The sequence below is a fragment of the Stigmatopora argus genome, chromosome 22, assembly GCF_051989625.1.
Source record: "Stigmatopora argus isolate UIUO_Sarg chromosome 22, RoL_Sarg_1.0, whole genome shotgun sequence".
Lineage (NCBI taxonomy): Eukaryota > Metazoa > Chordata > Actinopteri > Syngnathiformes > Syngnathidae > Stigmatopora > Stigmatopora argus.
The window spans coordinates 8,111,900-8,139,139 of record NC_135408.1 but is presented as its reverse complement, the minus strand read 5'-3'; the positions used below and the strand labels follow the sequence as shown (position 1 = coordinate 8,139,139).

The 27,240-nt window shown below is 40.6% G+C and overlaps 3 protein-coding genes across 8 annotated transcripts; 2 read left to right on the top strand and 1 right to left on the bottom strand.

The window, feature by feature from the left end:
• The first annotated feature begins 236 nt into the window (after positions 1-236).
• Positions 237-10,688, top strand: LOC144067710 (homeobox protein PKNOX2-like). 3 transcript variants are annotated; one of them, XM_077591567.1, is made up of 11 exons: positions 237-331; positions 5,173-5,279; positions 5,783-5,919; positions 6,790-6,961; positions 7,069-7,254; positions 7,359-7,494; positions 7,621-7,718; positions 8,019-8,138; positions 8,239-8,315; positions 8,895-9,073; positions 9,311-10,687. In XM_077591567.1, the coding sequence occupies exons 2-11, from the start codon at positions 5,193-5,195 to the stop codon at positions 9,574-9,576; spliced, it is 1,458 nt and encodes a 485-aa protein (XP_077447693.1). In that variant the 5' UTR covers positions 237-331; positions 5,173-5,192; the 3' UTR covers positions 9,577-10,687. The 3 variants fall into 3 exon arrangements, with proteins under 3 accessions (XP_077447693.1, XP_077447695.1, XP_077447694.1); XM_077591568.1 differs by lacking the exon at positions 237-331 and adding an exon at positions 1,484-1,572 and having other exon boundaries at positions 9,311-10,688; XM_077591569.1 differs by having other exon boundaries at positions 8,895-9,362.
• cfap54 (cilia and flagella associated 54) lies at positions 2,990-27,234 on the bottom strand. 4 transcript variants are annotated; one of them, XM_077591563.1, is made up of 58 exons: positions 25,031-27,234; positions 24,696-24,801; positions 24,481-24,630; positions 24,201-24,366; positions 24,082-24,140; positions 23,861-24,004; positions 23,385-23,504; positions 23,166-23,267; positions 22,683-22,875; positions 22,502-22,600; positions 22,298-22,410; positions 22,095-22,206; positions 21,795-21,871; positions 21,598-21,717; positions 21,409-21,535; positions 21,275-21,330; positions 20,782-20,910; positions 20,505-20,685; positions 20,306-20,439; positions 19,960-20,157; positions 19,787-19,879; positions 19,502-19,690; positions 19,318-19,436; positions 19,093-19,240; positions 18,794-18,949; positions 18,309-18,431; positions 18,099-18,221; positions 17,889-18,009; positions 17,531-17,620; positions 17,332-17,458; positions 17,144-17,243; positions 16,995-17,068; positions 16,716-16,913; positions 16,356-16,522; positions 16,168-16,292; positions 15,790-15,999; positions 15,517-15,713; positions 15,141-15,276; positions 14,960-15,062; positions 14,538-14,891; positions 14,335-14,422; positions 14,049-14,219; positions 13,892-13,958; positions 13,479-13,664; positions 13,324-13,410; positions 13,118-13,237; positions 12,984-13,031; positions 12,743-12,884; positions 12,487-12,617; positions 12,256-12,410; positions 12,066-12,177; positions 11,824-11,971; positions 11,327-11,481; positions 11,022-11,168; positions 10,787-10,956; positions 5,934-8,039; positions 5,722-5,840; positions 2,990-4,874 (listed from the first exon to the last, which is right to left on the bottom strand). In XM_077591563.1, the coding sequence occupies exons 1-55, from the start codon at positions 25,345-25,347 to the stop codon at positions 10,843-10,845; spliced, it is 7,527 nt and encodes a 2,508-aa protein (XP_077447689.1). In that variant the 5' UTR covers positions 25,348-27,234; the 3' UTR covers positions 2,990-4,874; positions 5,722-5,840; positions 5,934-8,039; positions 10,787-10,842. The 4 variants fall into 4 exon arrangements, with proteins under 4 accessions (XP_077447689.1, XP_077447690.1, XP_077447691.1 ...); XM_077591564.1 differs by having other exon boundaries at positions 2,990-3,967; XM_077591565.1 differs by having other exon boundaries at positions 16,168-16,289.
• On the top strand, positions 26,158-27,084 carry LOC144067713 (alpha-crystallin B chain-like). The gene is made up of 3 exons (XM_077591575.1): positions 26,158-26,421; positions 26,530-26,652; positions 26,721-27,084. Exons 1-3 carry the CDS (start codon positions 26,242-26,244, stop codon positions 26,913-26,915), a joined length of 498 nt encoding a protein of 165 aa, XP_077447701.1. The 5' UTR covers positions 26,158-26,241; the 3' UTR covers positions 26,916-27,084.
• Positions 27,235-27,240: the final 6 nt, after the last annotated feature.

The following is a 27,240-nucleotide window of genomic DNA, read 5'->3' as shown; positions in this document are numbered from 1 at the left end:
TGCATATATGTCATTAATTAAGAGGTAATATTTAAATGCATGTATTCTAATTTAATGCATAAAACACTTGCATGCAACTATTTTGAATATTTTAAATGTGTATAACTAAATCGTATCATTATAATGCCTTTCTCAACGCCCCCCAAAAAGTAAGGTTTCCTTTTTCCGATGGAAACATGAAGGCAACAGCATCACGGTAAATTGAGAAAATAGGGAGCGGAGACACAGCCAGTGTGGGGAGGGGCTTGCTCGGGCTGACGTCACTTGCTGTGTGGAGGAGTATAGGCTGTGCTGTCAAGCCAGTGTCAGTCTGATGAAGATTGGCATGCAGGTAAGCTGTCATTCATTTTCAATGTCAGTGTTTGCGAGCAGGGCTTTACATTTGAGCGGCCCTTTCCCCCCTCCCCTCTTCTTAACAAAAGGCAGGCCATTGTTCATGGAGTCAGACAGGCATCCAGGCCAGAGTGAGAGAGGGAGGGTGAGAGGGAGGGAGAGAGGGATGGGAGGAAGGGAGGCAGGGAGGGGAATGGGAGGAGGGGAGAAAAAGAGGGAGAGGAGGGAACGCGTAGTCTTGTGCTAGAGGACAGACCAGGGGATTTTTTTTTCTTTTTCTCCGTTTTGGATTTCAATTTGTCGCTGGTTTATGATTTGTTTTGCAGGCTTTTTGTTGTTGTTGCTTCATGCAATGATGTTAACTTCAATTCAATGGACCGGAATGATGTGGAGGTTATAGGATGCCATTGATTTTGAAATTCTAGGCGCTTTAGAATTGGACACTGTAGGTTTTAAAGGGGCTTTTGATGTGTATTTGAATCGGTTGGGTTTTGGGCGAGTTTGATTTAGTTTGGTTCATCATTTTTTTATTTTTTTATGAGAATGCTTTTTTAAAATAAAACGCTATGGTGATAGTGCTGCACTAATGCATGTGCGCTTTTGGCACTGGAAGATAGTTTGTATAAAAATAAAGCAGTTATGCCTAGTTAACATTTTTGATTTGTGTAAGGTTTTCAGGGCTTTTGCATAAAATGGAAAAAAAAATCATTATAGTAAGAAAATAATTAAGGGCTGCCCTCAAATGAGAATTACCTAATTGATTTTATTTCAATGGATCATGATTACTGTATCATTTGGAATATTTGTCTGTCATGACATGAAATAGCCACAATTGGGAATACCAAGTCAGCGTGATTCTTATTGTGAACGCTCTGAATGAAAGTTTACAAGTAATAACTACAACCTTTTTTTTCTGTATTGCCCCTAGAGTTTTGAAGTGTGCCCATCCATAATAACATGAGAAATAGATGGACAGCACACTCAAAATAACATGTCTTTAGTCCAAAAACTTAAATGAAAATGGAGTACCACATATTTTGAATGTCTTTATCAGGGGTGGTCACGCACTTTTTTTGCTCCAAAATCAACTTTTCAAGGATCCAACCTCCCACAATCTTACCTTCCCCCCCCCCCCCAGGCCACCAAAGCTCAGCTGTTAAACCCGTTGATACACTAACGTCAAAATGATCTATTCTACCCATATATTTATAAATATATCGAGGATTCTTACAACTGATGGTGAGATATGTCGCACAACCAGTAATGTACAATTCAACTTTAATTGTATGTGCATGCTTGCGCATTAACACACCGGCACAAGGCAAGAGAGAGCTGTGCTGCTGCTCTTAAAATCCTCAAATTTGCGTTGTTGGTGGTGTGTGTGTGTGTTGTGGAGGCGGGTTGGGCTCACTCGGCACTGAGTTGTGTCTTATTCATTTTCTGAACGGCTTTAGAGTCGCGGGGGGTGCTGGAGCCTATCCCAGCTGACTCCGGGCCCAGGGTGGGGGACACCCTGAATCGGTGGGCAGCCGATCGCAGAGCACAAGGAGACGAACAACCATGCACACTCATACCCATACCTAGGGGCAATTTAGAGCGTCCAATCAGCCTACTATGCAATTTTGGAATTTGGGAGTAAACCAGAGTACCCGGAGGAAACCCACGCTCGTCGGGGGAGAACATGCAAACTCCACACAGGTGGACCGACCTGGATCTGAACCCAGGACCCCAGAGCTGTGAGGCTGACGCGCTAACCACTCATCCGCTAGGCCGAGATGTCTCATTACAAAAAAAGCGCTGAATTGATGCAGATGTCATTACATGACTTTTAGCGATATGGGGAAAAAAGGATGAATTAATTGGATATCCAATCGAGCAATTATAACATCATAGTATGACAGAAAATATGGCTGCTGCTAAAATATAGGAATTTGAGTCACATATCGAATAGGTATTTTTAAATTAAATCTTGCAGAGCCCCACACAACCAAACAGCATCACTGCAACACAATGTACCGTTATGTAACGTTCAAGGTTCACTCCTGAAGGGAGGGCGAGGAAGGTTAGCAAGGTCTTATCCTCTGTCAAACATAGTAGGATGATAGAAATATGAGGGGTGATCCTACTTGGTGGTTTTTCAATGATCGCGGAAATGTCTGGTCTACAGGATCTGTGAAATTCGAGGAAATACTGTTTGCGACCTGTTTTGTCTGGCACGGCAGTCCTTATCAGTTGCAGGCTGGTTAAATGTCAGGCTTATCCCCCATGGTGATGCTACACTGGCTCTGGTTAGTCCTGTGGGAATACCCACTAATGCCATTGTTTGAAATCACTATAATGCCCTGTACTTTTCTTTAACATGTTAGACAAAATAAAAGATACACAAGCTGTGCTTTTCACAGCAATACTGTAAATGCGAAGTAAGTTTTAGCAGAATTTCTTTCCCCTTTAACTTCCACTTGCCACTTGTTCACAGGAAATGTTAATTTGAAATACATGAATTGACGTGTAATATTAGTTGTCAATGCACTGTCCAGGATATCATTTTTGCTATTGCAAATGGCGGCATATTGGTCGCTTTATGATGAAAAAAAAGATTTGTTCCCTTCTGAATTGCAAAGCTGTAAAAGAAATAAGAAAAGAAAAAGAAAAAAAGAACTGTTGGTTTTTTATTGAGGTGGAATTTTGGCATAATGTCACTTTCACTATTAGCAGTAAGTATGTGCATGCCAATTGAGCCTGCTGTTGTCATAGCAACATGAACCACTAAACCTCTGTGCAGCTGTTGTTGTGAAAGGCCCAGAACAGCTGGGGGGTATAGCTGTAGACACATTGTGGGAAACACGTCTTATGGGCCACTTTTTTTGTCATTGACCCCAAAGATCCAACGGTGGAGGAGGTTGGAATCTTAAAGACATCCATCTGGAGATTGCTCCTAGAAATGCTTCCAATAAAGACACAAAACTAGGAAAGAAGGTTATAGATTTATGTGACACACAGCGTGGTAAAAATGGTTGGTTACCATTTGTTTGGGGAAAGAAAAACCCACAATTGTCACATAGATAGTTCTAATTAAATGAGATTATTTTTCTTTGTGACAAAATTATGAAAAGTAAACAATGGGCAATTTAATGTTCATCCAACCGACCATTCATGTTTTTGGGATGTGAGAGGAAACCAGAATCCCCGGAAAAAACCCACGCAGGTCTGGAGACAACATTTAAACTCCACACAGGACGGTCGGAAACCAGTAACTTATTGCCAACTCTCCTTTTCCTGGTGCTATGTGTTGTGATAGGTGACAAATCCTCATTTTAAAGTGCAAGGCAACACCAAAAGAGTGCAATATTCACGGCAAGACCTCACCAGTAATCCTTGTTTATTCAGCTGTCCGTGTGGAAGACTAGATGGCCGATCATTCTTTATGCTCAAATAAGATTCTGAAACTTGTGTAATTATATTGCCAGGCAATATTAAATAAGCAAATGGCTTGGACAGTTATAGAAATGATTGTTTTATCTGTGGTTTCTGTACCGAATGGTCTTTGAGCTCTGGAACTCTGGGTAAAGCCTCACGCTGCAGCGATTCTTGCTCTTATTTTCTTTGACGTCAACAGGAAGGTCCGATTGATGTCCTGCAGAGTAGGTGAATGTGTATGCTTGCCTCTGGAATCTCAGACAGGAGCAGAAACATATCCTAATTTGTCCAGAAATCCTTATGCTACCCCAATCTTACAGACTTTTTGGGTCATTTTATAGTTTTGATCCTGACTTCAAATAGCTTTTTTTTCTCTCATGTTACAGACACATAAAACATACAACATATATAAATAACATTTCTTCTCTCAATCGGAGCATGCAATCTCCATGCAGCAAGGTTGAAAGCCACCAGGGATGAACCCTCGATCTCAGAACTGTGAGGCGAATGTGCTAACCACTCCTCTACTGAGTTGCTTTTGCATTCTCCATGTTATTTGTAACAGGAAATATTCTATTGTTCACAAACATACCCTCTCTGACCTGGAAAAGAGCAGGGATATGGTTTTGCTTTTCGTTTTTATGCTCCCAGTGTGATACTAAATTTTTGTTCATCGTATTTACTACCTCTTGTGAAAATCCATCCATATCAATTTTACCTACACTGTACCCCTACCCACTTTAATTGTAATTATGTCGATTTACCTTGGACACATGCGGCTCCCTCATTCCATTTCCATGGGAGCTGTTTAGTCTGAATATCTTTTTATACTCCCCCCCCACATATTTTGTCAGTGTTACCGTCGCCATTTCCAATTACTATTGTCGTACGGCTGTAATTGCCTCCATGCTAATGGCCACAAGACAATTGTGCTAAATGAGGTGAGGCCAAGAGGCTAGGAGCCTGACTTCATTAAGAGCTAATGGGATTTTATATTGGGTACTAAAGACACAGCTCATCAAAAACAGTAATATAAGGAAAACAAAACAGATGGAGGGGGAGCGCTAAATCATCAATATTCTTACTTTGATCCAGGGATGGGGGGTGACCCTTCCACTTTATTTCTACAGAGAAACATATTTTTCATGTTCGAGGAAACTTTCGCCACATTAAAATAAAGACTGTGCTACATGCAATAATTGGATGGATGATTAGATGTTAAGGCCTGATGTTAATTGATTCATTTTTGACAGAGAATTATAATATTTAGAAATATTTGCTGCCGGATAATAAGTAAAGAGAGAAAAATATAAATATGCTAAAGACATCTTGGGAGAAAAGGCAAATGGGAAGTCACACTAATGTAAGGAAAATCATATTGATCAATCATATTCGTATCAATTCCAATCTTATTTCTTTCAGTTTCAATGTGACGGCATTCAATGATGCAACATGTGTCCCCAGCACCTGCAGTGATAATGATGGCCACCCAGCATGTTCCTCCACCATCGTACCAGGAGAGCACACAGGTTTGTCAGAAATTGGTGAACTATAAAATGTACTACTTTATACTACGTGGCTATTGAATATTCTGAATATACTAATAATATGGACAATGACTATAGGTAACATCCAATTTATGCACATACACACACGTAATATAAATTACTACAGAAGGGCTTCAGTTACTAAATACCAATTGCCAAAAGTTTAACCAGAATCTTTAAATAATGTATCACCTCACATTGTTTATTGCTTCATTAATTACGTCTCTTTTCATTTCAATTAAAAGATTGATCACAAAGGGGTTTCCCTCCATGCAAAATTATTCCCTGGCAATTCTCATTTATAGTCTTCCAGAATGCAATACATGATGTAACTGAATACATTTGGGAGTGATTAGAATAGATGAATTTGAGCTATTATAGCAGTACACGCTGTTATTCATACACTGGCTTTTTGCAGTCTTACCCGTTTTTGAAGACTAGTAATTGTTTTTCCATCCTGAATATCCTCATGTTTTTCTTCACAGATGACCGGGACAAGCCAGCAGAACAACAAAACAACGCAGGTCCATATCCCTGCAGCATCTGCAAGAGGGAATAACTCTGTCAGTGTGACCCTTGACCCACAACCCCAACTAGACTCTGACAAAAGGGCTGTTTACAGGTTGGTACCCTTACCACAGTTAGAGCCAAAGGATTGCCTTAAAGTTAAAGTCATCTTATTCCCAAATGACCTCTGAATTTCTCTTTTGGGACTTTCATTGGTGACCCATTATAGTGCAGTGCCAGGGGGGTGGAAGATCATGCTGGCTCCACATGCTGACTGTCCTGTAGATTGCTGTTTTATGGCCCTTGTAATGATTCCTTTGCCAGCAATATCTACTCTGTCGCAGTGCAGATAGAAAGAACCTACTCCTCTTGGCTTCCAACATTATATGGGGGGTTAAAGAACTCAGGGTGGTTGGAAAATAGAGAAAGACATTTGCAAACACATGTTGAATGATGGTGGTAAAAGAATGATGCACACACAACAATTCATTTCTCAGGTATGAAGAGTAGAAATAAAAATGAAATAAGAAAAAAAATCATAAAATATTATGCATACACATTTAAAGAAGTAACTCTGAATGTTTACGAATGGGCTCGATCCCAATCCCAGGTCGGTCGTCTTGTGTGGGTTTTCTCCGGGTACTCCGGTTTCCTCCCACATTCCAAAAAACATTCATGATTGACACTCTAAATGTCCCCTAGGTCTGAGTGTGAATGGTTGCCCGTCTTGTGCCAAAAGTCAGCTGGTATAGGCTCCAGCACCCCCCGCGACCCTTGTGAGGATACGCAGTTCAGCAAATGAATGAAAAAATATTATATGTATACCACAAGAGGGCACTCTAAGCCTGTGTTGATAATTTACGTATATACACGCGCGTTATTTTAGAATTATCGACACACAGGAACACCCCTCCACACATGCACTTTTCCTAAATTTTCCTTTTCAACAAATGTGTAAGCACCCCCAAACTTTCTTTCTCTCTAGACATCCACTGTTTCCACTGCTGGGATTGTTGTTTGAGAAATGTGAGCAGGCCACACAAGGATCTGAGTGCATCACGTCCGCCAGTTTCGATGTGGACATTGAAAACTTTGTACATCAGCAGGAGCGAGATCATAAGCCTTTCTTCAGTGAAGATCCAGAGCTAGATAACTTGGTAAATTTAATGGTGTCACAATTTATGGAACATTGAGATGAAGAACCTGGATTGTTGTTTATTGTGATCTTTCATTGTCTCCTATTTCGTGTCTTTGTCAAAATCAGATGGTTAAAGCTATTCAAGTATTGCGGATCCACTTACTAGAGCTCGAGAAAGTCAATGAACTGTGTAAGGATTTCTGCAACCGATACATTACCTGCCTCAAAACTAAGATGCACAGTGACAACCTTCTCCGAAACGACCTTAGTGGGCCCTATTCTCCAACGCACACCAATCTCAGCGTGCAGCAGGTCAGCCTTAAGTTTCGGATAAAAATGCTCTCTACGTACTCTATATTTTAGTATATTATTTAGTTATTTTCCCATATTCATGGTGTTTGTCTATGTAACCTTAGGAACTGAATCCAACCTCCTCTCCGTCTGTGACTTCTGTGTCTAACTCTGAAAACCCTCCTGGGATTCTAGCATCTAATGGAGGTTTGCAACAGGGGAGTGTTTCTATCACGACAATAAATTCTCCAATGGTCTCAGGTAAGAATTTGCACACACATTTAATAAATGATATAAATGTGATGCTACAAAGAATGAAATAGCTTTACACGACAGATACTCTCTTTGAAAGTAAAGGATTCCCATGACAATAATTTATCGTGTTAGATGTGAGCCTTTACCAGCCGGTTGCCATGGTGACATCACAAGGAGAAGTGTTAACACAGGCATTGCCACCAGGAGCCATTCAAATCCAGAACTCACAGGTAAAGTAACAAGTGATACATATTTTGGCAACAACCTAATACACACATTACCGAGTACCTGGTGACTTACAAAAGAAAAAGAATAATAAGAGATGACACTATTAATAGCACTTTTAAATGAGACACAAAGATTGAGGAAAGCTTTTTTTGAAATCAGTTACCATGGTATCACATGAAGGACTTTTTGTTGTTGTCACAGTAAACAGTAACGGGTTGTTTCCATGCGTTTCCATGATATAATTGAAGCCTCATCATCCTTTTTAATTTGCCCTTTAAGTTATAACATTTCCCCTACCACAGTTAAATGTTGATCTGTCGGCCCTGTTGGACAGCGAAGACAAGAAGTCAAGGAACAAGAGGGGTGTTCTTCCCAAACAAGCAACCAACATCATGCGATCATGGCTCTTTCAGCATCTCATGGTAAGGGAGAAATTGCTCATTCTCATGCGCCATGTTTTGTGACGATTGTGGCAAAACGAAGCAGCATACTCCCGTTTGCTCTGTTGTGTACTCTTTTTAGCATCCGTACCCAACAGAGGATGAGAAAAGGCAGATTGCAGGACAAACAAGCTTGACACTTTTGCAAGTGAATAACTGGTAAGATATTAAAGTGTACCCACATAATTTAGCATGTGAGCTTATGCTGACATTTCCTGGTCATGCTAGGTACTCAGTGAACCGCATATTTTGTCAACGTTTGGCACCTATGCCTCACCGTCAAAGGTTTTGGCTGGGTGTGGAATTATTTGTGTTCTTGTGCTTGGCTTGGATTTTCATGCACATTTCAAAACTCAGAAGGTTCACTTGAGACTCTAAATAATAAAGTTGAAGTGTTTACGTACACAGTGCAAAAACATGTTTTTTTTCAACCTCTAAAGAGGAAACTTTTCCACAAATCTGATATCATAGAAGTGCAATCATTGGATTGCAGTCAGAAGCTTGTTCCACTGGTTAAAGTGTTTGTGCTGGATCGGTTGGAACAAAAACCTGCACCCACAGCGACCCTCAATTGGTTACCAGCCAATCACAGGGCACACTTTTGTTTTTGTTGTTGCACAGTCCATGTAAACGTTCTGCTTGAATTCAAGAAGTCATTTTTAGCATTTATGTTTGCTCGATTTCCACACTTAGGCGGTGTCTCTGCGTAACCTTTCACTACTCTTTTATGTGTCTTAGGTTCATTAATGCACGTCGCCGTATTCTCCAACCTATGTTGGATGCCAGTAACCCTGACCCAGCTCCTAAAGTAAAGAAGATGAAGTCTCAGCATCGGCCCACGCAGCGTTTCTGGCCGGACTCTATTGTGGCTGGTGTTTTCCAGACCCACAGATCTCAACTAGGAATCAATCCAGACGGTATAAATACAACATGCCATGGTGGACATGCAATTGATAGTCACATGCCACCACTTCCATCATCTATAATCTAACAGAGCCCTGTATAGATAATGTATGTATATATATCGCACTTGTATATGCAGCCAAATCTTTAGAGAGAAAAAAATCTAAACTATATCATCCAGCCCAATGACTAAGTAGTATATAGAGTAAAAGATTGACGGATGGATAACAGTGTTTTTCCCGGACTCTCAGATCCGCTCAGCCTTGACAGCCTTCAGTCACTGTCATCGGACTCTGCCACTCTGGCCATGCAGCAAGCCATGCTGGGAGCTGACGACTCCATGGATGGCACAGAGGAAGAGGAAGAGGAGGAGGAGGATGAAGAGGAGGAGGAGGAGGAGGAAGAAGAGGAGGGAATGGAGGAAGAGGAGGAGGAGGAACAGCATGAAAACAGTAGGGGGTTAGGGAGAGCAGCGGCAAGAAGCGATCTGAGCATGGAGCACAAAGATGAACTGTAGTAGCCATTGACATACCGAAAGGTGTTGGACTGACTTAGCCCGTTGTTATGGCGAACTTTTTGATTTAAACGCAACAGGTTGCATTCCATACTGAATATGAATTTGAGGGCATGCAATTCAATCAGGGCTCCATCTCTCTACCAACTATGGAATAAATATGACACAATGACTCTCATGAAAGTGGGAAATTACACTAAGAAAGGGCAGTATGGTTGACAGGTTAGCAAATGTACGTACGTATACTAGGTTTTGATGTTTTGATACTGCGGGCTTTATAAATATGTTCTTCATATTTGAATGTGAATGGAAGTTAGATTTTTGTGCAAGGGGGGTTGTTTAAATACAACTTGAAATTTCCTTTACATAGCGATTTTCTTAAATGCAAATAGCCCAACTATTTTGCTTGTTAAAAAAACGTGGCAAAAGTGATGAACTTTTCAAATGAAAGGAGGATTAAAGATAAAGAGTGAAGTGGTGAGAAGTAAATATCTGCACAAAACCTGTTCATATCTGTTAAATAACTCAGAGCTTCTCAGGTCAAACAGATACTGAGCATTTTTCTTCCATACTACAAAAAAATGGAGTTGCCAAAACCCTTTTAAGCATGATCATTGATTTATTTTCTGGTCGTCATAATTCAATCTTGCATAGTAAACAAGTGTCCTAGTATCGATTTACAAGTACTTTTGTTTTCTTTCAGTTGTTTGTATTTTGCTTGACTCAAGTATCATGACAATTCTCACAAATAATTCCTAAAGAATTTGGAATATCTGAATGGCTAAAGCAATCATCATTTCCAACTCATGTTTTAAAGGAAGAACATTTTGTGGAAGAAAAGTCAACTATAAAGATACATTTATGTTTAAAAATTCCAAGAAACTTTTCAATAATGTCTAAAACAGCCAATGTTTTTTTTTAAATGTTCTCTGTCATGACTGTGACGTTTAACAATATAAAGTTTGCCATTGCATTTTTTAATTGTTTTTATAACTTGATCTTCCAAGCCAAAATTGGTAAATATAGAATTCTTAAACTTAATGTCAAAATCTATTGTGTTTCAATAGATCCATTTTAATAATTAATAAAAAAATATGTGACACTGGACAATATTGCTACATTGTTGGCTGACAATTTAGTTTGGCTTATTAATGTAGTTTAAAAAAATAAAAATGGACACAAAGTGCCACTACAAAAAGAGTTAAATACGTACCTTGCAAGTCTTCTGTAATATGCAGTGAAATTAGTAAAATATGAATCCACTTTTTACTAAGTTATTTGATCCAACATTTGTAGATAAGGTAAGTAAATGTTCTTTGGTCCAGGAGCAGAAATAGATACTTTTCCATCATCCAATGAAACATTTTCACCAAACTCACACATCTGAAAAAAAGGGGAAAATGTAAGTTTTATTTGCAAACTGTCGGTATAAATGTTTATGTGTCTACCTGTTTTTGTATAAGTTTATGAGTCAGATTTAGAAGTTTGCCACTCTGCGTGTTTTTAAGGCTGGTGAGACGCAAAGTGGCTCGAATTAGAGTCATGCTGGATCCCGGCGGCATGCGAGTTCGTCCTGACAGAAGACTCACGGCTTCCTATGAACATAATTCACGTAAGAGTCATATTGCTCATCTAGCAACTGACCATTCAAGTCATCATTTTGGCACCAATCTTTTATACTTTGTATGCAAAATGTATTGGAACATCACAATTCTGCTGATCTTTTTTTTCTCTTTAAGTTTTGCGTCGATACCTGCAACAGTGACAAGCCGTCATCTCCCCTCTTTCTTCGTGACTTTAATTGTGAACCTTCAACTAGGAAAAGTGCCTGAGTGTCGACATCACCCAAAGCTACACAGTCCTCCAGGCTTTGCTTTAATACTAGAGCTGCCTTGTCATGCAGCTTCCCTGTAAAAAGATTAAAAAATGTATATTTGTATCTATACACGAATCGTAGAAAGTTAGAAATATTGACAAAAATTCACCTTAACCTTGACAGTTGAACTTAAATTTTGCCATCCATAAACTTTTAATGCATGTCATAATTCATACATCCTGATACTCTAGTAAAATGTAGTGTATATTTTGTCAAGTTAATACAAAAGGGTGAAAACCACATACTTTAGTTATTCGCAGTGTTAAATATGAATCCATCCATGCACTTATATAGACGTATCATTTGTAAAATACACATTCTTGTTTAGGCTAAACAAACATCGGAGGTGGGTTTGCATTAAGGGAGAAATTGACCTGGATTAGGAGCTGTGACATCTGAAGCCTGTAAGAGAGCGCAACGAAGCAACGCCACGCGGCAACGTAGCCACAAAGCACATCCGACCCTCTCACTGGCCTCAATTGCTCTCGGGCAGTCTCCATGCTGTATGCTCTGTTCAATTCCCTAAAAACACAGTAAAACATGAATTGTCATGTGCACAATACTTTTTCATTTATTTCATCAACCCATTTTTCCGATGTGAAACGCAAAGCGTCACCTGTTCCGTTTCAGCTTCCCCAGGATGGAACTCAAAGGACGGTTTCTTAAGATCCAGTATGGCTTCTTTGAAGTCCTGCAGGAGCAGCAAGGAGGAAACTGCCATTTCAGAACTGAGGATGTCCAGATGTGAAACTAATTATTGGCATATTACAGAAAATAAACATGACACACGCCCGAGATGCTCATACCTTGGCGCCACGTGTCCTTGCTGCAGGTACAGGTTTGCTTTGAGAAGATTTGCTTCGATTTTCAATTCCATGTTTTCAATTTCACTGTATGAGGGAGAAGGGACTTTGTCCAATATAGAGTCCAAAAAAAGGCCAGCAGCTTTTAGAAGCAAGTACTACAGTAGAAAAGACAGGCGACCAATAAAGACAGGAAAGGGAAAAGCATATAAAAAAATGCTACACACTTCCTACCTTGACATTTTCCAGAGTGAGGGTCTGATGGGAAACGAATTCCTTCGCTTTTGGCTTTGCCTTCACTTGCTCCACGTCATCAAAGTCCACTTGTTCATTTTCATCCAAGTCCACTTCTTCACTATCTGACACTAATCGCATGTCATTTTTTACAAAAGACAAGACAGAACCAGTGTTATTTTTCCACAGAACACGTCAACAAATCCGCCGATTGTCCTCCAAAATGTGATAAAATAAAATAAACATGTTTGCGGACCTGGTTCAGGACCACCGTTCACAGTTCTACTCAGCGCCAAGCAGAGCTGAACACGTGCAAGGTTGAATCGGAGAGCTAGTGAGGATCCATACAGCATGCTGACCTCGGGAGAAAGCTCGCAGCACAAAAGAGCTTCCAAAGCCTAACCCAAAAGTCACAAAGTCACTTCACAGAGTACAGAAAATGGAAAATCTTACTTCAGACACTATGATGATGGAAATAGAGTGGAGAGTGGAGGTACCTGAACATTGTCCAGGAGGGACTTGCTGTTACAAAACAAATTCTCTGACTGCAAAAGAAGCGGTCAAGTTGTAGTGAGATCAACTATATTAAAAAATGAGGGGAAACAAAACAGCGATATAAAAGTGAGCTTACTTGGTGAAACTCACGCGCGATACAGCGTCCATTTGGGAGGAGAATCCCTGCCCCTCTAGACAGGTGCTCTGTCTCATTTATGGCCTCCGAGAAGAAGTACAGTTCAGTGAGAGCACGGATCTGTAGTCAAATCACGACGAACTATAAGTCAATGGATCAGAGGAAAATGGCAGATAAAAAAAAGTGAGCAAAAAACTAATACTGACCTTAATTATTCTGCATTCCACATTGCGTCGAACATCTCTGCAAACTGTCCCCACAAGGTGCTGATAAAGTGCCAGCATGGGTAGAAGCTGGAATTGAAAACCTTCCTTTAACGCTGTACGTTCTTTCCGGAATGATTGATTGATGACGTGTCTACCTTGATGTAGTAGCCTGCAATGAACAACCATTGGCAGATGAAATTCAAGCTTGCCACGGTGTTGGAGAGGTCAGCCCGGTGCGGTTCGGAGAAAAGGTCGACTCCGGGAAGAAGTTCATCGCCAATGCTGTAGGAAGCATATGGGAGGTCTTCCAGTGGGTGGGCCAGGGAGCAGCAAAGCACACACTAGTGAGGTGGGAGTGACATTAAAAAAAGAAATAACATAAAACTTAGGGTTGAGAATTAAATAATTTTAAAACCTGATTTTTTTCCTTCCTGATTCCAATCATCAATTTTACAAATAAAGGTTGAAAGATTTCAAGTTGGCCCTCTCATCATTTAATTTTTATATTAAAGGTTTGGACAACCCTGCTTTAACCACACCGGCAATAGAATAAAGAATATAATTTTACCTTGAAAAGATGTGCAGACAAGAGACAACACTTGGTTCTCTGGCTGATATCTGAAGTTAAAATATATCTGTAGATGGATGGACACATGGAGTTTAAATGGCAAAAGGCTTAAAAAAACAAACACACAATTATCTTGATTAGTTTCACTAAAACTTACTCTGCAATTTTAGCAGTGATCACAGCCGCCTGCATACATCCCCAAATACCAGCCTGTTTTAGAGTTTGTTGTAGGGTGCCACCTCCAAATGACACCCAATCCCACTTATCTATCACCGCTGAGCTGTGTAAGGCAACATCTACAGCTTTACTCCAGCAAGTGTGTGCCATCCTATATGAAAAAAAGGGGAAAAAATACAGGAGAACAATGAAAAACTGGCAACCTCCTTAACTTAGTAGTTTTCCCGGTGTAATTGCATAGAGAATGCTTATAAAAGAAGTCCCACCGTGTGTTTAAGTCGTAGAAATGAAGGTTTCCCAATTCATGCAGAGCAAATACGTTGAGGGATTCTTGCTTGCTGGTCTGGAGATATTCTTCAAGAAGAGAAAATACATTTTTAACACACTGAATTTGCCAGATGAGAAAGGTAGCGAATCGTGATGCACAATTCATCTGCATACTTTGTACTTGCATTTTTTGTGTCCTTACTTGTGGATTCAAAGTATGTCGAAATGATTCTGGACATGCAGTCAGAGCTGATGGGTGAGTTGTAGAGAGTGTCCGGAGTGATGTTGTCTTTGTGAATTAGGTCCCAAGGTTGGATGTTTGGCGTGGTCATGAGGATTGGGTTGAAGTCAATCTGGTCTGATGTGATCTCACAGAACTGCTCCGTTTCAAAACACAGTTGCGTGTGGGCCAGTAGCAACAACAGCAATGCCCTACTATAACGGAACACTTGGAGACAATGAGGTATTCTTTCAATGGCTTGACGGTAGAAGTGTAGTGTGTTGGCCACATCCAGAGGAACACATACGAGGAACTGGGAGCACTTCATTTCTGCATCTTAATGACAAAAACAAAACATTAGCCTGACAATAAACGATGTCTGTAGACCACACTTGTATTCTAACCTTTGAGCTCAGTTTCTTCCGTTGGCTTAAACTTCCCTGCGTTGCTTGAATGAGGTAACCAACCACTAAGAAGCTGGCACCCCGCGTAACTCTTGTATGTTACCTAGAAAGGTCCAACGCACACATGAACAGGATGCTTTGAAGGCAACCCTTTCTGAATTAGGCTGTGTGACTGCGTTACCTCCTTGCCAGTGGCCCATCGAGTCTTGAGATGGTGTGGTTGCGGGATCTTTGAGCCTCCATTTGCACAAATTCTTTCAAGGAGTTTCCTCTGGGCCAGGGCCAACAGAGGAGTCACTGTCATGGCGTATCGTTCGCTAGGATGACACAGGTGATGTTTCAATTTCAAGGCTTTTTAAAAAATAATAATATTGAAGTCATGGTTCTGAAATAATTTAAGGAGGTTGGTTGATGTTGAAAATGATGTCATATGGAATTGAAGTTCAAGTTTTTTGTGTTGGCTCGAGTATAAGGGCAGTCGTCGAAATTTCTGTGGGTCCATTTTAGTTATTCGTATATTTTCCAACACTCTTCATTGCTTCATTATATATATTTACCGGGTGTAAGAGTTGAAAATGAGGGCAAAGTGCGCCAGGCGTTCCCATTTGCCGGTGTTGTGGAGCAGCTCCAGGGTGCGCAACACTAAGTCGTGGACAAAGCGCATGTTCACTTGGGTGCAGTCGTCCAACGGGGCTGCAAAACAGAGACTGAACTCTTGTTCCTCTTCAGTCACGCGTTCATACAAACGCCAGAGCTTGAAATAACAACAAAACGGTGGGTTAAAACCCAACTATCATTTGTGCAGAAACGGACCTTTGTGAGACACTTACTCCCAGTCTGCTCAGCATGTCCATGATGAGATCAGTTGCTAGTACCAATAACGGGTTGAAAATATTGTGCAACTCGTTGGATGTAACCAGGAAAGGTGGTTGAAATTGAGAAGCTGTTTGCTCTAATGTAATAATTCGGTTGCTTTCTTCCCACACAGTGTAACAGACTTTCTGCAAATTTGTCCAGTGACCTCCACGGTGGGCTAATACCTAAAAAAAAAAAAAATAATCCAGTACATACCACAAATAAATGCACATACTAATATGATATATTTCATTGTATTGTTTTTGTAAGGGCCAATATTACAAAGTGTCTTATATTGGAATCTTAATGCAGCTTTTGAGCTAATAAGATGTTGCAAACCAAGTAAAGTGTACCATGGCCCTGCGTAGATGAAAAGCAGCTTTCTCCAGCATGTCCAATGGTATATTTTTTGGAACCTCTGGCTTTTGAGGGAGATCTTCTCCATCTTCACAGCTATCTCCAGTGTCTGAACTATCTTCTAAAAGGGAAGGCAAAGTGTCTCCTATTTCTCATTTTGTGTTCTCTCTGTTTTTTCACCTACCATTTTTATCGCAGTCCTTGCTGGATCCGTCATCGGACAGTTCAGAGTGTGACGAGTCACTCACTGAACTAACTTTGCATACAGTGGCTAGTTGTTCTTCTAAGTTCTTCTTCACCATGACACCAGAGTTGGCCAGAAAGAAGATGGAGGGATTTAAGTGGCTATATCTGGAAAAGATGGAAAATTAATCAGTCTGCAATCCTTGCAAAATCTAATAATAATATGGAAAATGATTGAGTCCAATCCAATCAACCCTAATACTTTGCATAAGAGTGGTTTTTTTGTTCTTTTGGTAACCAGTCCATGTTTTTGGTCACTCCTGGTGAGTGGCATAATCCTGTATGAATGATATTTTGAAACCTGGGTTGCAGGGACGCTTCATGCAAAGGTTGTAGGCGCTGTTCAAATAGCGTAAGATGCGCCTGAGCGATGCTGTAATTGATCTGGCACCTCCACACTCTCTCCTCGGAGCACCTCTTCCTCAACTGAAGACGGCGGTTGTGCCGTTCCACCACAAAATTCATACAGGTCAACAGCCTCTCGACAGCTTTCAGCTCCCTAAGCAATTAAGGAATCACTGTTGTGATGATATAAATTCAAATACACTGTCACATGTCACACACAACCTGCATGGTCTACCTGACGGTTCTTGCCGTCAAAAGGGCGCCGCGTCTGAGTTTCTTTCGTTTCTTGGGAGCCTTTTTCGTTGACTTCTGCGCAAAAAAGCCGCCATGCATTCATTCAATTATTGATTTTTTCTTGATTATTTCATTGATGTGTTCTTTTACTTGTGATGTTTGACTTTCTGTCGCACTGGACTCCGCCTCTTTATCGCAATGACTGTTTCGCTCGGAACATTTGGTGGGCATGACTATTTCGTCGTCTCTTCTGGCAAACACACAACCCATTGAAATTGTTACTGTATGTCATTATTACCACAATCCATTTTCAAGTAAACAATCTTTTGCAACAATACCTTGCGAGAAATCCGAATATAGTTTGACCCCACTGCAATACGTGATCAGGGTCTCCGTCTTCCAAGGCTCTCTGAAGTAATAGCGACGAGATCTCCATGAAATTCGAATGGCTGCCCAACTGCATTACTTTTACAAAAACACACATGCAAGAGTTAATCCATTGACCATTTGAAAGAGAATATATTGCAAGCTACTTGCCGATTCGATAGGCATGCTGTAGGGTGCTCGTGGAGATCCGTTCACGCAACATGGCTGCATCTTCAGAACCACTAAGTGAGGGGGAACTATCTACAGAAACACGAATAGATCTGATTAAGGTAGAGATTGAGTACTTGAATAATTAATATTAAGACAATGCTATGTGCTTGTTATTCTTTTTGTAGTTTAGATTCATGCAAAATTTTAGCTGTGCATATCCGTTGATTACAAAGAAATTCAAAACAACAGTTATTTTGATGGCATTAGGTTGGGTGGAACAAGTGAGTGATTTAACAATATTTTGTATGGTAGAAATTTGTGTTAAAATTTAAATAGCACTCTCATTTATTTGTATTACCCTTTACTGTGTTGAGATCTCCTTCAGCTGTGATGACCTCCACAAACTTCATGAAACGTGCTCTCAGTCTAACACATTTTTTAAGTTCTTCCTTCACTGCAGCTGGATCGTCGGTCTTTGTCTAAGAACACATATAGATAAGAGTCTCAAGGGAATTTATGACATCAAGTTAAAAACCAAATAGTGGCAAAAAATAGCACTCGTTTTTACCGACACACGTTTGCAAGCAAGTCGAATGAACCGCTCTTGCGTTTCGAAGATGTCTTGAAGAAGCGCACGACCACATTCTATCACCACAAAGGCCTTCTGATGCTCCTTCAGGGCACGCAATGCCTGGAAAATAATAAACGTCAAAAATATACTACAAAGTGGAAACATTGTTTTCATTCCGGGTGGTGTTTTAAGAAAAAAAAGACATACCTTGGACAGATAGTTGGTGATGCAAGCAATCATATGCATAAGGGTCTCCACAGTGTTCCGAGACCATTTTTGCTTGAGGTGGGCTTCGTTGTCCTTCAATATATTCAAGCATTTATTCAGCAACTGGAAAATGGAACACATGACATGGTTTAAAGGAAGGAAGGGCATTTCAAAACCCAGGAGCCATTCATTTACAAATGTGATTGCACTTTAGTTAACGTATTTAAATGTTCGGATATTAATATGTGATGTACATTTTTTGCATGCTTTGAATGAGGCAAAATAACATGCTTTTTCTCTCCAAAATATTACTATAAGCATTTGTTTCAGATGTAGTGGCATTATTTTGTGTAGAAAAATAGAATTTGGTGTTCAAAGCCTTTTTTCTAACTTGAGTCTTGAAAAAGAAGGTGTCGTCTTATATTCGGACCAATACGCTACTTGTTTAAACAATGTTACACAGTGGTGGTTAATGAAATGTTCACCTTTATGGCAGGATCGCAACGGATCTGATGAAAGATGAATGGAACCAAGAGGCCATAACAGCTAATTACCGCTTGAACAGCAGAACTGCTGTCATTTAACCACATGGCCAAGTCCATGGCTACTAGCAATCTTTCACATTCAGCTAGTCGGGCTTCCTGTATGCAGCACATGTGCAAATATGGTGAATTTAAATATACGTGGAGATCAAAAGCTTTACCACTAAAAAATGACAGGTTAGAAATGTTCAGAACAGAGTTTAAGATGGAGTAAAATAATCAGTCAAATATATTTTGCGTACCTGTTTCCAGACAAAGAGTCCACAGAGGCTACCAGAGTCGCATTGGAGCGACTGTTGCTGAATGTTAATGTCCGTCTCGATGAAGATGGATGTGAGGAAAAGTTGACACAAGAGTGGGGACGAGCATTGCAGATATTTCATATGCAGCCTTGAATGAGAAGAGAGTGGAATGAGATGAGCAGAGAAGCAACTTCATTGATAGTTTGTGACTTCTGAACGCCTCACGCTGTTGACCCAAGTCGATCCTGTGTTTTGTCAGGCTCGCTGTGCCGAATTGTAAAATGGCTCCATAATTCCTTGCATGCTTTCTTCGCTATGTCGTATTGTTTGGTTTGAAATGCCACCTGAAATTGACAAGCCCCAAAAAGTTAGTGTCATTTTAGCCATACGACAGACAAGCAAAGCTTACCTGCGCCAGGTGAGCCCAGGACGACAGCAGTGACTGCGGCATGGATGTCAAAAGTGGGAACGTGGTGGCTCCAATGGCGTTGCCCAGTAACTTCCCTTGGCAGGTGTAAGCTGCTATGGCAAAAACGTACTTCTGGTTGGGCACCAGTTTGTCTGCCTTTAGCTGCCACTCACCACATATTGCTGGTACCTGCAAAAAGTTTGTTTTCATAGCATTTAAATGATCTAGTCTTAAATGATAATTGGGATAAATGGCAAACCACAAAACATAAAAAATAACGCATACTAAATTTCCAGTTCCTGTTAAGCTACAGTCTCCGAAGCGGACTTTTAGGTCGATGCCCTCTGCTGCACGTCCCCAAAGTTGGTACCAGCACACCTTGATGGGAGGAAATTCATTGTTTCATGTTATTTTGCTCAAAGAATTGTAATTTTGAAAAACCAAAAGGAAGTTCTCACTTGTTCCTCCATGTGGTATGGAGCGGGAGCAAACGTTAAGGAGCAGTGAGTGCGTGAAATGAGAACAGGACGAGGTGGAGGGATTTCTTTTTCCTCCTTGGCAATTTTTCCTTTGTTTTCAAGAGCAAATTTGGGGTTGTTGGCAATGTACAGTTTTCTCTCTTCTATAGATGCCTTCTCAATTAAAATGCAGGCTTCCTGGAAAACGTGATAAGGGCGAGTGAGGATTATGGATTGTTTTAGTAGATAATATCAGCTGCATGTAATCATCAGTTTCCAGAAATTTCACCCGACAGCCATATATAAAAATAAAATGTTAAATGTGGTGTAGGAATATTTGTACGACCTCTAGAAGGCTTCTGGTTACACAGGAATCATTTGATTGACTTCCATCATTAATCAGCAAGGCCTTCTGGATCAGGAAAAGTGCTTTAGATACTTTATTCTTCTTGATTTTGTCCAAGAGATCGGATTCTGTCACTGAAAAAAAATGAAAACACTAAGTGTCAGTAAATGGCATGTCTTCTCTTTGTTTGTAGGCTCACCTGCATTTAGTTGCATTAACTTGAGAGACGCCCTGTGGTGGATGATGTCCAGTTCAAGAAGAATGTCCGTCGCAAGCATCGCCGTGTGGGTTGACTGGTTGGACCGATTCCTTTTAGCATCTGATTCTATTTCTTCCTTTTGCTTCTCAGATATTTCACTCTCTCCATTTCCATCGTTCCTCTTGTAAAAAAAAAGCACAAACAGCACACAAATTTGATGCAAAAGTGAAAACCCGTCAAATTATGGAGGCTAATAGATAAGGTACAGGGCACAAACCAATAGGTAAGTAATGTCAGGGGGAGCAGCGCCATCTTGGGGCATCAGTGTGACCACACGCTTGACCAAAGCCTCGAAACCTTTCTCGACTACCGTGCACACTTTTTGAAGAAGCTCTATACGTGACCCCTGCAAAAAAAGAAACAACACCGTAGTGTAGGTTTACACTGTATTATTATTATTGTATTTTCAGGACTATAGGTCGCAATTTTTTATAGTTTGGGTGGGCCTGCGACTAATACTCAAGTGCGACTTGGGATGTTTTTGACAACCTTGTTTTTTAGCTATAGTTAGAAACACTTGTGTTAACACAGGCCTGTTTCGCCTGTTGTTCTCTATTTTACTATTATTACTTTAACATATTTGGTCTTGGTTTCTAATAAAAAAATTAAAAAAGCCCTTCCAAAAATGCAACTCAAATTTCAGTATATATAGCCTGAAAAATATGGTAATATAAACTTTATTTGCACAATGCAAAATGCATTTCACATACCTTAAGCAAGTTGAAGCAATATTTCCTTTCACAACCAGTTTTGCTCTTAGGTTGAACTAAAAAGAAAAATAATCATCATAACATTGAAAAAAAATGTTAAAATATTTTACACTAAAACAGTGTGTTATGCTTACTCCGATCAGATGCACTTTCCAACAATAAAACCAATCTATGGATCATCTCTGCTGTCTTTATGCAGTCAACTGTTGCAAGGTCACAGGCAAATGCCACCTCACACTGCATGGACAAACACCACGCCCACTGTGTGTGCGTAGAGAGAAGTGAAATCACTTTAAATCACTTTCTCTTCATTTTTTTTTTACCTTGTCATGGTCTTGTGTGAATTCTGGATTTTTGATCTGATCGATCATTATCGCCAATTTCAGCTTCCCCCATAGAAAGAGCAAAACATCCCAAACAAGTTCCACATCTGGCTTTGCCTCCTATAAAAAAAAAAAGAAATGCACGTGTAAATTCATATTGTGCATGACAACGTTAATACAGTGCAAAGTAAACTTACCGGAACAGAATCACAAACTGCCTTGTACAGAGTGTCAGTCAGGCTGATGATCGTTTCAAGAGAGCCTCTGAATCTCTCTGTCAAAAAACATTGATGAATGGAAATATGCAGTGATTTGAATGTAAAAATATGATTTCATTCTTGATAGATCTGATACGCAACTATTGTTCTGGGGAAAATTGATAGTGTCTTTTAAGCGGTATGGGGACATGAGTAGCTAGATGTAAAAATAATAATAATAATTTCCTTACAATTGTTATTACAATTTGGGGAAACACTGGACTACATAATCACTTGTACCGCCACTGCCGTCGTCTCTCAGGCGCCTTCGATGGGAGGACTTCAGAGTGCTGAAACCGTTTATCAAGGCGAGCTCGTATTCCGCCTTCCTGAACGTACGACCTTCCACGACCTGTTACACAGAGATAGCATCCTTTCAGACGTGGGTGGCATTATTTTCCTCTCCTTTTCTACAAAACAGGACGAGTAAAAAAAGAGCTCACGGACAAACTCTGCATCATCAATCGTGAATATTCGGCAAAAGCGTCCGGTTGTTTGTACTGAATCATCAACTTAATGAACCTGACGGCAGCACTGATAGGCACTTTGTGTTCTCCTGTAGCAAAATGACATGCAGCAATATGCTTACAAATCTATTTATTTAAGGCTAAAGAATTTGTGTGAAAATGTGAAAGACAATGGCTTACCTGCAACCGCTAATTCCATCAGAGTCGACGTTGTGGACAATGCGCTGAGAGGTACACAGGACTGTTCGTGACGTTTCTGATCGCTAGTAGTTGCCGCTCCTTGATAATGGAGAGAAATTCTAATTACACCAGTAACATTTTCTCTGGATGCATTAGTTTTGTTGTTATGTTTTTGACTGACCAGATAATATACTGATTCCAGAGGCAAAGAGTTCCAAGACCACGTCCTGCAGCTCCAGTTCCTCCGGCAGCCTTGTCTGCAGAGGACGCAGGGAGCTGTCCCAGAGTGCTTCACAAATGCCCAAGAATTGCGATGCACTGCTGTCAAAGAGGCCCATCAGCATCCGCTCCGTGGCATTACGAGGCCACGGTATCTGCGACACAATTGAGTACTTTCAGCGTCCTAAATTGATGATAATCAAGCGGCTTTGTTGCTACAATGAGGAAATAGTGAAGAGAACAAATACACAAACTGTAAAAAGAAATGCTTATTGTCCAGATCTGTTGGAGAAGTGAATATTCTGAAATTTTCCAGCCCATTGCAAGCTGTGCAGCAATGCAGCTTTGAAATTCAGCAACATGCATTGTTTAGGTCAATATTAGCCTCAAATCAGCAGTGTTCAATGGTGTGCATTTACATTTGTTTTTGATAGTTTGCATTTACATTTGGAAAGTCCTTCAGAGTGATTTTGCTCTTGATTGTAATAATGTGTTTGGGTTTCCTCCTGGTCTCAAACACAGCCCTCTTGAACATAATAGCAGCCAGCTGGAAGAAAAATAACATTTTCAATTTGATTGTACTTCTTTATGAACAGGGCAAATTGTGGCATTTTAAATAGTACAAAGAAATGCATTGAAATTGGCCCTGATTGGCCTAGTTTGCCTTGATGGATGCTTCTCTGAATGCCATTTGAGGCTCTTTGTTTGAAGGGTCACTATTTTCCTTATCCTTTTCCTGTTCTGCAAGGTCATTGATTTTTCCAAGCGCTCTCCTGGCAAACTCCTGCAAGCATCCAAAACCATGCAAATGTAAAAGTAAATGCTTCACTTTTCAAGGTTTCTGCATTGATGAAGAGGATGAGTCGAGAGTTCGTTTGTTAGGGATTTGTTTTGATGTGTTGTCCACACCCAACCCCTGAACTTAATAGAATGATCCCACCTGGACTGACAAATACACAGGATTTGAAAAAACTGACATGGGTTGACAAGACAATCAGAAAAATCTGGGTCACACAAGAAGCAGCAATCAGGAGACACAATAGGTGAACAAAATGGGCAATCACATGGGGAAAATCACAACAAAACCAATCCCTAACATAATTTAATCTTAGTGTAAGGTCGTCATAAGGGTCTTTTTACCTCTGCGCGGAGAGATGACAAATTGTCATAGTAGCAATGACAGACAGCACAGTACAGCTTGACAAGCCACGGCAGATGTTTAATAGTCAAGGCTGGCATGGCTGCCTCTAAAGTCAGACTCGCCCACAGAAGGTACTCCAATGCCTCGGAGGGATCACAAATGAGAAATATGAATAAAATGGCTCTCAGCATGAATTTAAACAAGACTTTACACGGCATACCTTTGCACTATGATTCAATGCCATCAGGTAGCTGCACATTTTGAAAATTTGCAATGTACCTGCAAAAGACAACACACATTTTTTTTGTATGTTTCACTAAAATAACTGAAATAGTTTACCGTTATAAATGATCCAGCAGAGCTGCTTGTTCTGCTGAAACGCCTGCATCATTATCCTGATGAAGTTTAGCACATGCAGCAGTTTCAAAAGCCCCTTCTGGCTGAGGACCATGGGCCTTTTCTCCAACTCAAATATGCACTGTGCACAGCCCAGCATTGAACGGACCTAAGTGCGCACACAGACCCAAAGCCCAAAATAATTTAACCACCGACCGGGCATGACTTTACATGATAATATTTGCAGACACACAGAAGACAAATAAACACAAGAACAAAATACCTTCATGATGAAGACATCCTGATCTGTATCAAAACCTTCGGGGAAGAAGCAATTTATAAAATGGTCCACATCAGTAATGTCTGTTATACTAGTTGAACAGAACTGAAGCAGGTGCAGGCTGTAGCCTTGAGAGAATGCCGTCTGGTACAACTGGTTAAAGAAGAGACAAATTAATAATTAAGATACATTATAAAAAGGGTCATTTTTTAACCTACCTTTAATCCAGTGAGAAAATCTCCTATCTGCAACATGCGCTCCTGGTACAATTTAAATGGTAGACGTGGTTTGAAGTTTCTCCAGATTTCTGCCAGCAGGGTGATCCTTCAAAACAAAACACTCATCACGATGAAAATCATCAATATGACAGAATATCATCAGAAATATAAATCTTCTAAAAAAAATAAAAAATTCTTTGCATGTTTTTATTTGCACATGCTTGTTTAAATTAAGGTAAAAACATGTTTATCAAACATTCAGGTTATTCCAAAGTGCGTATGTGTCTGTCACCTAATTAGATGTATATAAATTTCACAATAGTTCGCTATATTACCCTTTTGCATAAGCGACGTTGTCTTGGCAGGTGGACGGCGCAACTCGTTTCATTATAGTCATAAAAGAATTGATATCGCGCTCAAAAGACACAATAACTGGATTTCTTTTGTCAACTTTGCCATAATATGTTGCTGGTAAATCCATTGAGGCCATAATAGTTATTAAACCGTCCACGCGTTTAGGACAAGGCGCGTCGCCATGGTGATGAGGAGGACGCCAAATAAACAAAGTAACTTTGAGGTCATCAAAGAAAGTCGGAATTTTCAACTTCCAACGTCGTTGTGATTTTAAAAACACCATGTCATGACGTTGCATTTGAAAACCATTTCCTTTAAACTATTCTTTTCTATTTCATTTTAGAGATCATAAACAACACAATGTATGTTTGTGTTAAATCAAACCTGGATACTTTTGATAAATGCTCTTACTTTTCCACACTTTTTTTTTGCAAAATTGTACACATTAACACGGGGGTATTTACTTCATATCATCTAAATATGATATTCCTAGTTTTTTGAGGGGGAGCACTTAAAAAAAAGGTCCTAACTCAACAAATACTTATGGCCAAGAATGAACTGACACACTGTTATCGGTGCAAAAATGTGTGAAGGACTTCAAATTTGACATCCAAGCTGACAGCAAAAATGGTCCACGCTTTGGTTGCGGCCTAATGCAGCGCCGTACAAACTCATCATTTCCTATTCAAGCCACCATCCACTTTGCCCGCGTTCCTAAAGCTCCTGGCACTCGAAGGCCAGCAGTCTAATACTCTGGCAGCTCGTCCTCATACAAACACGTGCACCGGGATCCAGACAGGGGCATTTCCTGGGTAGAGAACATCGGCAACATCAGCAGTATTCCGAGCCAATGTCACCTCATGACCAGACTGGAGGGAGAATCAGAGAGAGAGAAAGGATGGAGAGACACTAATTCGCCATTGGAAGGATCAAACAATGAGGGCAGTGGTGAGATAAACAGTTGACATCATTGTTCCAGAAAAATCAGGCTGTTGGCAGGGTCACTGTACAAGTGGGCTGTTATGGTTCGGTGTGGGGGGGGGGGATTGTGGACAGAGTTGCTCAGGATGGGATGGGATGGGTGGGTAAAGTAGTATAAATGTGCAGCGGGAAAGCACAGCGAGCACCCATCTGAGACCAAGTGTCACCCTCGGACACTTCATCGTTGTTTCACATCATCCGGATAGTCGCCATGGATATTCCTATTCAGTACCCCTGGTACCGCAGGGGATTTCCATACCGACGTGCCGACCTGTCCTTGGGCGACTCGCCGACCGATTGGCCCTTCGTCTGGCCTTTCCCTTGGTCCTTTGCTTGGATGCGCCCCAGTCTCACGCGTTGGTTAAGCTGGCCTGAAAATGGACACAGTGAGGTAAAGTGCCCAAACATGCTTCATTTTAAAGGGTTTGCCTTTTTTTTAAATATAAAAGACAATACTGGATTCTCAGTCTTACTAAGAGGTGTGCTGTCCAATCTGTAGATGCATGTGGAAAAGGATCGCTATGTTATTTACCTGGACGTGAAGCATTTCTCACCAGACGAGCTGAACGTCAACGTCAGCGAGGAGTTCATCACAATACACGCCAAGCATGAAGATAGACAGGTCAGTGAAAGTGTTGCAACTCAACTTATAAACACCGATGTGATTGAATTACGTTCCCAACTCCCCAGGATGACTACGGCTACGTGTCAAGGGAGTTCCTGCGGAAGTACAAGCTCCCCCCCGCCGGAGTGTCTTGCGCTGATATCACCTCCAGCCTGTCGTTCGACGGCGTGCTGACAATCATAGCACCAAGGTCTTCACCCGGCCCCGAGCGCAACATCCCAATCTCCTGTGAGGACGGAACAGCCAAGCAGAAAATGTAGAATGAAGTCAACATGCCTCTGACGCAGTTTCACTACTAATCATCACTACTAAATTCTGCATGTGTTTGTATTTAGCCTGTTTTGTGGGCATATGAGGTGTATGTATAGATGGGTCAGCCATGTCTAGATTCCTGCAAAGAACCTTCTAATAAACCAGTATCTAACTTAATTTAGTATTTTTTTCCACGGACAAAAAGGGCCTAAAAAATGCAAGGGATAACTTGTATGTTTGTATGTTTGTATGTGTGAGCGCAGCGAAGTCTAAAAGAGAGTTAAAATAAGCCCGAAAATGCTCCATAATATTTTTTGCAAATGCTGAGGACAC